Raw genomic sequence first — 11,647 nt, 5'->3', positions numbered from 1 at the left:
AGGAGTGTGACTTATATGCTCCACCCGAGGGGTCAGCCTTCGGCAGCCCAGTACTAGTAAGACATGTGGTGAAACTTCTTTACGCCAAACTGACAATTCAAGGCATAGTCCATTGTTCAGTTGTGAAGGAATGTAGCTACTTGCTCTAGGTGAAGCTCAACCTTAACAGGTCTTCACTGAAACACTAGTATATCAAAACAGTATTTGGAACAGAGGACACTATGGGCCCTCGAGATCTGGTGGGGGATTGCTGAAATCTGAGATGGGCTCTAGGCCCATATTGCAATTTCTGAAAAATCTCTAAGGGCCCATGTGGGTTATATGGCACTAGGTGTGTGGGAAGTTTAGTCCCACCTTGGAAGTGGAAGGAGAGTTGGAGTGGTTTATAAGGGACTCTCTCCCTCATGCTATTGGAGCTTGAGAAGAGATGAGGCCCTCGCGCACTCCTCCTCCTCCGCTCGCCTCGCCACGCCACGCCTCGTCACGACGCGCCGTGGGTTGCGGGATTGAGCCGAGCCGAGCTCACTCCTATGCGCTTCTTTTTGCCGGTCAGGAACGGAGAGTCTTTGACAGGTGGGGCCACGATCTGAGACGTCGGATCGTGGGCTACCGACTTGGACGTGGGTTCAGCCCACGTCTCTCCACGCGCGGCCGCACATATATATGTGGGGCGCTGCCAACCCTAGCCGTCACGAAACAGAACGCATCTCCGCCTCCACGCCCACGTCGTTCCTCTGCTGCTGCTGCCGCCGGCGACTCCGTCCCGTTCACCGCGTACACGGTTGACGGGAGAGCAGGCCTCCGAAACCACGCCTCTCCGGATCCTGTACGGGGAGAGGGGCGATTAGGTTTTTGGGTAGCGACTACGCGACTGCTCGCTTCTGTTCATCTACGTCCGCATCACCTTCATCATCACCATGTCGACCGACACCGACCGTGCCGCCGCTGAGAAAGCCGAGGCCGACAAGAAGGCCGCCGAGGATGCCGCGGCTGCTGTCACCGCCACCGCCACCGCGTGGCCGATTGGAGGGTATACATCGCTTATCCCTCTCGTGTTTCTTTCTGTTGTAGCAGTACTAGCGGTATGCGTAGATGTCTCTACTATATGCGTAGTACATGCTCTGTTAGATCATAATCAGTATGTTATCAATGCTGTCCATGTCATGCTCATGATTTATTCATGGATTAATTTAATCGAAAAACTGCCTATTTACTCAACAACTTGTCTCTTATATATCAGTATATTTCGTGAGGATTCTTCAATTTATAGGATTGATCTGATACGGGACTGGATAGGTGAAGGATTCATTCCTGAAGAAGAAGGGCTTACAATACATGAGACAGGAGAAAAGTGTTTCAATGAGCTCCTCAATAGGGGCTTGATCCAACCCAAGGACACAAATGAATATGGTGAGGTGGAGTATTGTCGAGTGCATGACGTAATTCTTGATTTCATCAAATCCAAGGCTATTCAAGAGAACTTTGTTACTTTCCTGAGCATTTCCAATCCAACAGCTGGGACAGAAAGCATTCGTCGGTTATCTCTACAAGGTTGCAAGCAAGAAAAATCAACAATACCAATAGCAGGCCTGGATTTGTCCCATGTCAGATCAGTGTATGGAGCTTTCGTGGAAATGCCTTCTTTGGAGAAGTTCAGACATCTGCGTGTTCTGCACATGATCTGTTATGACCGTTATTCAGAACAAAATCTTGAAAATATTTTGAGGTTGTTCCAGCTGAGGTACCTGAACTTGAGACATTTAGGAGGAATAAGGGAGCTCCCAAAACAAATTGGGCGTCTAGGATGCTTAGAGATACTGGATCTAAGCAGTACTGGGGTAAAGGAATTACCTGCATCTATTGTTAATCTCAGAAAATTGTCGCATCTACTTGTTGACTATGGTGTTACAATTCCTGATGGGGTTGCGAAGATGGAAGCATTGGAGACGTTGAAAGCGGTCGGTGTCGGCCTACAGTCATTAGACTTCCTGTCGGGCCTTGTCCAGCTAAAGAATTTGAGGAACCTGGTCCTTGATCCTGACACTGCCGATAGCATTGAGATTGGGGAGTAGCGCAAAAGAGCTATTTTCTCTTCCCTGTGTGAGCTAGGCAAGCAAAACCTTCGCTCCTTGACTATTGAGGATCAGAGCGACCTCTTACAGTTACCTTTGTGGCCGCTTACCCTCAAGAAGCTTGTTAACTTGTCTTTAGAGGTCCCACAGATTCCGAAATGGGTGAGCTCCCTCAGAAACCTGCAAAAACTAATCCTTCAAGTGGAGGGAGTCAAGCAGGATGATCTCTGCATGCTTGGGGCCTTACCTGCTCTAGACATTCTGGACCTGACAGAAAAATCAGAGTCAAATGAAAAGCTCAGAATAAGTGGTGAAGTTGGGTTCCAATCCTTGAGGATTTTTATTTATAATGGAACTAGTAAGTACCCGGTAGATCTGATGTTTGCGGCGGGATCCATGCCCAAGCTAGAAAAATTGGTGCTCTACTATTGGTGCCTAGTTGAAGCTAACTATCTGGGCTTCGGAATCGAGAACCTCCCCTGCCTCAGCACTGTCAAATGCAGAGTAAATGGTGATGTTGATATTGTTGAAGCTGTACGGGCTGCTATGGAGAGAGCAGCCAGCACACATCACAAGCATCCCAGTCTACTCTTTCAGAAAGTTGACAGTATATGTTATTCTCGTCTGCCCAGCTTCGATTAAACAAGCCAAGGACCAGGAATGGGGGGGTTGCTGCTGGACCTGAAAATATAGACCAAGGTGCGTATATCACCAGCATGCTAACATATGAGGTCTGGTTTTAAGAGTTTTAGATAGATCCTTGTCCCTTTTATGATGCATGTACTGATACTTTACTTACACTCCCTTCATCTTCGTTGGGCAATGTAATTTATTTCTAGCATGGTACATTTGGTGCTGAAAGACTCATTGGTACATTTTGTAGTTCTCTTTTAGAAGTGGTGTGTTAATTATTTTGTGCCCTGCACAACTCTATTAATTAGGACTGATATACATCTCATTTCTGCCCACCTTGCATTAGCAATGTATTCTTGCCTAAATCTTTCCTCCTGCAAGGATATATATGTTCTTTGGCAAGGTAGATATCGATCAAGGAGAGGCTTTCTACCACTGTTGCAATTTCCACACTTCATGAGCTATTCTCATTTTACAGTTATACACATGCTTGCTATATTTGTACCGCCACTACATTTTGATGTTACCAATTATTATTTTGCAGTGTATTCTCTAGATGCTTCAGTAGCAGATGATTATTTATGTGATTTTTCTATTCGTGAATGAGTTGAATGAAGATGCCGCTGATGGTGTTGGGCTTCGAATCTCTACAAACTCTCTCTTGAGGAGACAAGACAATTTTACTTCAATTAATTTTGAAGTAGAAGCCAAGAACATTAGAGTTGCTGCTTGCTGCTTCTGCTCACCCGGTACATCATCTCAAATTTGAGCAGTATTTTTATGCATATATACATCTCTTTCTATGAAGCCAAGAACATACGATATTTATGATGTACTGCATGTTTTCATAACAAGTTGTAGCTTTATCCCTTGTTTGGATTGTGTTAAGAACTGTGCATGTTTGCACTGTGTGCATCGTCAGTACGTCTTCAGTTTTTATTGATCGACGAAATCCCCCCTTAACAAAAGTAACTCTGTCTCACGTGCTTCACAAGCTATGACTTTGCAATGCCACTACCAACCTCGTCACACTTGTCTTGAAACTGAGTACAACAACTAAAATTTAACTTGTTCAATGGATGAACGACTAAAGGTACATCTTATATTGATAGCAATTCGTCTTGTAAGCACCTGGTCCTATACAACTTAGGATAATTTCCCCTTTTTGTCCTCCTTACTAAATTTAGAAATGTATTCTGTCTTGCTTATTTCCTTAAGCAAGTTCTCCGGCAAGCTGAAAATGCCACCTTTTCCCTCAAAACAAAAGATGAACAAAAAATCCGTTTCCCTTGAAAAAGAAAAATGATTCAGCTGCTACGCTAGATCATAGGCAGAACTCTTCATAGTTAAGCCCTCCACATTTTTTCAGTGGTCAGGATGTTGTTATATACGCTTACACTTCATTGCAGTTTACTATACAATTGCAAAATGTCATTACTAAAATTTGATGTCACCGACGATTTGCAGTACAGCTCTCCGTATGCTTGAGTGTTTGGAAGTTGGAACAGAGACACTCCCTGTTCATGATTGGGCTGCATGATGATGATGACAATCCTGGTCTTGGGCATCCAAATCTTTGCACCATGTCTCCGAATCTCCACCTGGACACAAAGACATCTGTTATTAAGTTCCGATTTATTTAGTTATGTAAGCAATAATTGTACTGGTTTTAATTAGAGGTTTGAGCTAGCCCGATGTTTCTTATTTATCATAAGTTCCGATTTATTTAGTTATGTAAGCAATAATTGTACTGGTTTTAATTTGAGGTTTGAGTTAGCCCTATGTTTCTTGATTATCATCGTAACAATGAGTTGTACGTAATGCGTGAGTAGCCATACTTGACTCTCGCTTATTGTTTTCTCTCCCCGTGCCCCCACTAGGGTTCCCCCGCGCCCCTTCCGCCGCCGCCGCCCCTCCCGCCGCCGCCGGTCGTCGGCCCCGCCCCCCGCCTCCGCCCCCCTTCCGCCCTACCCCCCCTCCGTCTTGGCCGCCTCACGCCGCCTCCCCGGGAGGTGGCCGGGGCGGAGCTCGCGCCCCTCGCCCGCGGGACCCCGCCCTCCCCATCTCCCCCCGCCGCTGGCCCGGGTGGTGCCGGCGGCGGCGGGCCTTCCAGTCCCCGTGCGCCCGTGCTCCCTTCCCGGGGCAGGGAGGCGGCGGCGGTGCAGCCCGGCTTGGCTGCGGTCCGGCGGCCCTGCGGTGGCGGCCGGCGGCCGGCGTGGTGACGGCGCCGCTCCTTGGCGGCGGGGCGGCGTGGTGGTGCCGGGTGGCCGTCGACGCGCCCCCGGCCCAGATCCGGGCACGTCGGGCCCCATCTGGGCCCCTGGGGGCCGTCCCCCCGGCATGGTCTCGTTGTCTGCGGCGCGGTGAGGAGGAGGAGCGGCTCGGACTTGGGGCGTCGGCGCCAATGGCGTGCCGGCAGCAGCGCGAAGGCGGGAGCTTTATGGGCCCACGAGGGCTCGGCCGGGCCTGTGGGCCTACGGGCCTGGTGTGCTCCTGCTATTGCGTCCGGACGGCTACTGTCACTGACGGTGGAGGTGGGGCCCTCCCGCGTGCCGATGGTGCTGATGCCCTAGTCCCGGCTCTGATTCTTCATCGTGCTGTTCTCACTTCGCGGTGCCGTGGTGAGACGGCGTGGAGGCCTCATGACCGCGTTGGCGTTGGGTGGTGGTTGGTTTGGTGGCGGGATCCGGAGCGCCCGAGGTGCGGGTTGGGATCGGGGAAAACCCCTGTCGGCGTGGCCGACCCCGGCGTGGTGGCGCCTGTGGGTGCCGCCTGACCTTCCGGGAGGGCGTCGGGGGCTACTCTTCCTATCGCCTCGTCGTGTACCGGGGGAAACCCTTGGCAGCAGCGTCGTCATCGTCGCGATCCTTCTTGGAGGTGTTGATTGGTGCCGGCGCTTCGGAGTCTTGGAGCCTAGTGGATGAGACCGGTGGGCCTAGCGATCGCGAGGCTTCTTCGTTTTTGTTGATCCGCCGTTGTCGGCATTTGTTTCTTTTGCTCTTTCTCTGTTGTTTCTTTTGGGCGTGGCTGTGCTGCTTCCGCCCCAGCACCTATCCCTGTATGATCCGGTTGGTTGCTTTGTATACAAAGCGGGGGATACCCTTTTTCGGTAATGCGTGAGTAGCCGAGCTGTTGTATGTCACTGAAAACTTTTCATGAAATGTCCCCGTCACATTTATGTTGTGAAATGCTATGGATTTCCATCTCTTGATCATCCAAGTTGCTGTTCAAAAACATGTGGCGTCTTTTTCAATAGTACCAGCAATAATCCATGGTTTCAACATTTTTAGTGGTGAGAGCATCTATGACCAGGCTCCTCAAACTTCTCTCAAACGCTCAGGCGGGACAGCTGACCGGTCAAAAAACACCGACCCAGATGGGCGCCGCAAGCCGGCCTCAAACGTCCGGGCTGACCGGCACCACTAATATCCAGTCCAAATATGAGGTGGATATCGGGTGGCCTAGATGTGACCATGCGCGTCTGTCACGTCGGACCCGGCCCACACTGGCCCATCCGACCCCATATATATCCATCCCCATCCGCTTCCCGGACCAAACCCTTGCTACCCCACTCCACTTCCCTCCAGTCCACTCCACCACCCAAGTTTATGTCCGACGATCTCCTATCTTCTTCAGGATGGCGTGCAGCGGATCCGAGTCCTACACCTCCAGATTCATTGACCCGGAGCTCGTCCCACATGGCCCCGTTGAGGAGATGATTGCCAACCTTGCGCTTCACCGCTCCGGGGAGGCTGCCCGACGGCACCGTTTGGAGTCCTTCTGTCGGGAATCCATTGCGTCCGCCCAAATGGCACATGGATCTGACGCGAGGTGTTTTGCCTCTGCCTCACTGGAGGCGGTGCAGACCGTTTGGCGTCCGAACGGGGTGGCGGATGCGCAACCGCTTCGTTGGTGCGCCGAGACGGAGGTGAACACATGGGCGAGGCAGCAGGCGCGGGAGGCAGCGGCGGACCTTGGCGAGGCAGAGTCACATTCTCTGGTGCCCCGTATGGTACACGGCCATTCCAGGCACTCGCGTCGTAGTGGACTTCACCGACTCCGGACTCTGGTCAATACTGTCAGCGAACGCACGTCTGCGTTCGTTTCAGGGGTCGGATTTGCTGTATCCGGATGTAGATGCTCGGAATGAATGGATGCATGCTGGAGTAGGTGGGTCTTGATGGTCGTGGCAATCGCAATCTTGAGAACGTTCTCCGTCCTCTTTTGGGCCATGCGTGCCTTCCACTCCTTTTCTGCACAATGACGATAGGCTGCACACGACTGGCACTCCGATAGCAGCCACAACTCACGTACGCGTGATCAGGAAGATAAGCCAAGTCAAGTGCAGCGTCAGGTACGCGTGTGGCTGGCCAATACACACACACCGCACCACACACGCATACTAGATAACTTCCATCCTCTCCTTGCGGCCCTGCAGTTTGCGTACGCGTTTTGGTGAAGGATTGCCACAGACCGGATTGCTCCACTCTCGTGCTATTGCTCTGCTCTGCCCGCGCGCCCTCGTCTCTCGGTGTCCGAGCTACACCACACCCACTCTCGCGCTACTGCTCTGCTCCGCTCTGCTCGCCCCTACTCCTCGATCGCCGGCACGGTGCCCGGGTTACGACGTCGCTAGCCGTCTTCTGCTGCAGATAGAATCCCGCCAGGTACGGCCGGCATGGGCTTATTCGGATTAGCGAATCCTCTTTTCAGTGTGTAGGTTTAGGTTGGCTACGCGAATTTTCCTCTTCACTGCTCATGAATTCAGTGGCTTCAATGCAGAATTATCGACAGATCAAGCTCTAAGCAAGCAAGGATGCCGCGGGTCCGGTGAGAGTGGCGACGGATCCAGCTGCAACCGCACTGCTCCGAGTTGCAACTAGTGAAGAAATTCCAGACCCCGCTAGGCTAGGTACTCATATGCCTCTTACAAAAGTGAAGAAAAAAAAAGAGCTCCCTCGTATATATGCTTGCTCCCACGTACGCTGTCGATTTGTAACTTCTTCAGCCTCTGGGTGAGTGGCGTAAGTATGACTAATCCATCCTCTTTTCAGGGTCTAGACTTGGCGCAAACTTTCCTGTTCGATCACTGGCCGTGCATTCGAGCTTTTAGGCCATGGAGGCGGCTCTGGTGACTGTGGCCACGGGGGTCCTCAAACCTGTCCTGGGGAAGCTGGCCACCCTGCTCGGCGACGAGTACAAGCGTTTTAAGGGTGTGCGCAAGGAGATCAGGTCTCTCACTCATGAGCTCGCCGCCATGGAAGCTTTTCTCCTCAAGATGTCGGAGGAGGAGGAGGATCTCGATGTGCAGGATAAAGTTTGGATGAATGAGGTGCGGGAATTGTCCTATGACATGGAGGATGCCATCGATGACTTCATTCAAAGCGTTGGTAACAAAGACGAAAAACCAGATGGCCTCATTGAGAAGATCAAGAGCTCTCTAGGGAAGTTGGGAAATATGAAGGCTCGTCATCGAATCGGCAAGGAGATTCATGATCTGAAGAAACAGATCATTGAGGTGGGTGATAGGAACGCAAGGTACAAGGGTCGTGAGACCTTCTCCAATACCAAAAATGTGACCGTTGACCCTAGAGCTCTTGCTATCTTTGAGCATGCATCAAAGCTCGTCGGAATTGATGAACCCAAGGCTGAGTTGATCAAGTTGTTAACTGACGAGGATGGAGTTACATCAACACAACAACAAGTGAAGATGGTCTCCATTGTTGGATCGGGAGGAATGGGCAAAACAACTCTTGCAAACCAAGTGTATCAAGAGCTGAAAGAGAAATTCAAGTGTAAGGCTTTCATATCAGTGTCACGAAATCCAGATATGAAAAATATCTTGAGAACCCTCCTAAGTGAAGTTGGGTGTCAAGATTATGCTGACACCGAAGCAGGGAGCATACAACAACTAATAAGGAAGATTACCGACTACCTAGCAGAAAAAAGGTATTATATATTTCTTTAAATTTACTTATCACCCATAGAAAGTTAAATCAAGAATTCTCGCATAGAAAAATACACTCCTAATTAAGAATCAAAATAAGTAATTATATACTTTTTAGGAGAAAATTAATTGCCAAATGTATGGAAGCACTTATTTGCATTACTTTACTAGTTAACTAGGTTGTTGCATTTGGAGGGAAAATAAGTCTTATATAAGCAGTAAGAACATATGATTAGTATAGTTATTCGGCACGTGTGTGCATCTCAGAATGCATATAGACTAAAAGACAATCTTTTCCGCAATAAAGAGATAGCATCAATCTTCAATCAAGCATGTATGCTACACAATATGTACTACTCCAAAATGCTTAGAGCTCTTTTTCTCTTATATGGCCTATCTAGGAAAACATATTTTGTTTAATAAGCACACGTTTATATGAGTAGAAACACTATATAGGTGTTTTCTGGTCATGTGGCCCTGTTTAAGTTGCATAGAGCCGATCCATTTATCTTTTGCATGTTGCCAATGAGAACATGGAAATTTCCGTTTCTTCTTCTTTTGCTGTATGCTTCATTTTAACACATCATACTAACTAATACTACTAAAAAATCATGTGCAGGTATTTTATAGTGATTGATGACATATGGGATGTTAAAACATGGGATGTTATTAAGTATGCATTTCCCATGACCAGATGCGGTGGTGTAATAATCACCACTACTCGGCTGAGTGATGTTGCATGTTCATGTCATTCATCAATCGGTGGCCATATTTATAATATAAGGCCTCTTAATATGGAGCACTCAAGACAGCTATTCAAAATAAGATTATTCAGCTCTGAAGAAGATTGCCCTTCATCGCTCGTGAAAGTTTCTAATCAAATCTTGGAAAAGTGTGATGGGTTGCCTTTGGCAATCATTGCTATAGCTGGTTTGTTGGCTAACACAGGAAGATCAGAGCATCTATGGAACCAAGTGAAAGATTCAATTGGTCGTTCACTTGAAAGGAATCCTAGTGTCGAAGTAATGATAAAGATATTGTCACTTAGTTACTTTGATCTTCCTCCGCATCTAAAAACATGTCTCCTGTATCTCAGTATATTTCCGGAAGATTCTATTATTGAGAAGAAAATACTAATATCAAGATGGATTGCCGAAGGATTCATTCACAAAGAAGGTAGATATACTGCATATGAGGTAGGAGTGAGGTGTTTCAATGAGCTCGTCAACAGGAGTTTGATCCAACTTGTGAAGACAAATAGTTTTAAGGGGAAGAGCTGTCGAGTTCACGACACAATTCTTGATTTCATAGTATCCAAGTCTATTGAAGAGAACTTTGTTACTTTCATTGGTGTCCCCAATTTAACTACCATGGCACAAAGCAAAGCCCGTCGTCTCTCCATTCAAGTTGAAGCGGAAGGGATGCCGATGAACCTGATATTATCTCATGTCCGATCACTTAACGTGTTCGGGAATACAGTGAATATTCCTTCGATCATGGAGTTTAGGCATTTGCGTGTCCTTGATTTTGGAGGAAACAGACTATTGGAAAACCGTCATCTCGCGTATGTAGGGATGCTGTTTCAGCTAAGGTACCTCAATTTTTACGTGACAGCAGTAAGTGAGCTCCCGGAACAAATCGGACACTTACAGTGCTTAGAGATGTTGGACATCAGGCGTACAGAGGTGTCTGAGTTGCCAGCCAGTATTGCCAATCTCGGCAAACTTGCACACTTACTTCTTAGCTCAAATACTGGCACAAATGTTAAGTTTCCCGACGGAATTGCTAAGATGCAAGCACTGGAGGTTTTGCATAGCGTTAACACCTGCAATCAGTCATATAACTTTCTGCAAGGGCTTGGTCAGCTAAAGAATCTGAGGAAACTGGGCATTAACTATCGGGGTGTTGCCCATGAAGACAAGGAAGTTATTGCTTCTTCTCTCGGTAAACTATGCACACAAAACCTTTGTTCTCTAACTATGTGGAATGATGATGACGACTTCTTGCTAAATACATGGTGCACTTCTCCGCCGCTTAACCTCCAAAAGCTTGCCATATGGGGTTGTATATTCCCAACAGTTCCGCATTGGGTAGGATCACTCGTCAACCTACAGAAGTTACACTTGGAGGTGGGGAGAGGTATCCGGCATGAAGATATCTGCATCCTTGGAGCCTTACCCGCTCTGCTCACTCTGGGTCTAGAAGGAAGAGAAAAAGAGCCTTCTTGTGAAGACGGAAGGCTGGTAGTTAGTGGTGAAGCTGGGTTCCGATGCTTGAGGAAGTTTAATTACTGGAGATGGGGAGATTGGATGGATCTTATGTTTACGGCAAAATGTATGCCCAAACTAGAAAAACTGAAGCTTATATTTTACCGGCATGCCGAAGATGAGGCTCCCATCATTCCTGCTTTTGATTTCGGGATCGAAAACCTGTCCAGCCTCACTACTTTCAAATGTCACCTAGGTTGTAGGCCTATGACAACGAAAATTGTTGACACTGTAAAGGCTTCTCTGGACAGAGTAGTCAGCGCACATCCCAACCCCATTACTCTAATCTTCAGTTATTGTTGTGTGGTCTGTAAGGATTTCTGTGCTGGTCGATGCCTTCTGTCTAAAAATCTTCAGTCATCCTCCGAATCTACTTGAGTAGAGTCAAGACCATGCGTACGTGCTTAATTTATCTCCTGATTAATTACTTATACAACTAGTACGAACGCACTGACAACCTCTCTTAATTCCCTTGCCCCTGTATTTTCAGGTTTGTCGGACACACGGTATATACCATCACTGCTACATGCAGTCTCAAGACTAACCACTGCACTCCTGACGGATGCGCTCAGGTTCTTCTCAAGCCCTGCAGGTACATACACAACTCTCTGTTTAAACTGATTTGCTATTGTTTCTTTTACATTGGCCGCAGCGTCCCTACATAGATACCTGCTCTTTCAGAGAGTATGCATGTGAGCTGTGCATATGACGAGGAGGCTCGTTGTTTC

General features: G+C 48.2%; 1 protein-coding gene and 1 pseudogene across 2 annotated transcripts in view; both read left to right on the top strand.

The window, feature by feature from the left end:
• LOC119321647 overlaps positions 1 to 2,714 on the top strand; it is a 27,081-nt pseudogene extending 24,367 nt beyond the window's left edge.
• A 4,443-nt stretch (positions 2,715 to 7,157) lies between these two features.
• The window catches only part of LOC119325581 (disease resistance protein RGA5-like), a 5,792-nt gene continuing 1,302 nt past the window's right edge, over positions 7,158 to 11,647 (top strand). For both annotated transcript variants that reach the window (XM_037599312.1, XM_037599311.1), the window contains exons 1-5: positions 7,158 to 7,372; positions 7,488 to 7,617; positions 7,760 to 8,654; positions 9,272 to 11,315; positions 11,410 to 11,511. In XM_037599312.1, the coding sequence (XP_037455209.1) occupies positions 7,822 to 8,654; positions 9,272 to 11,297 (2,859 nt within the window). In that variant the 5' untranslated portion in view covers positions 7,158 to 7,372; positions 7,488 to 7,617; positions 7,760 to 7,821 and the 3' untranslated portion in view covers positions 11,298 to 11,315; positions 11,410 to 11,511. The remainder of the gene's footprint in view (positions 7,373 to 7,487; positions 7,618 to 7,759; positions 8,655 to 9,271; positions 11,316 to 11,409; positions 11,512 to 11,647) is intronic.

The sequence above is a fragment of the Triticum dicoccoides genome, chromosome 6B (genome assembly GCF_002162155.2).
Source record: "Triticum dicoccoides isolate Atlit2015 ecotype Zavitan chromosome 6B, WEW_v2.0, whole genome shotgun sequence".
NCBI lineage: Eukaryota > Viridiplantae > Streptophyta > Magnoliopsida > Poales > Poaceae > Triticum > Triticum dicoccoides.
Note: the sequence above shows the minus strand (reverse complement) of the source record. Positions and strands in the feature narration are given on the sequence as shown.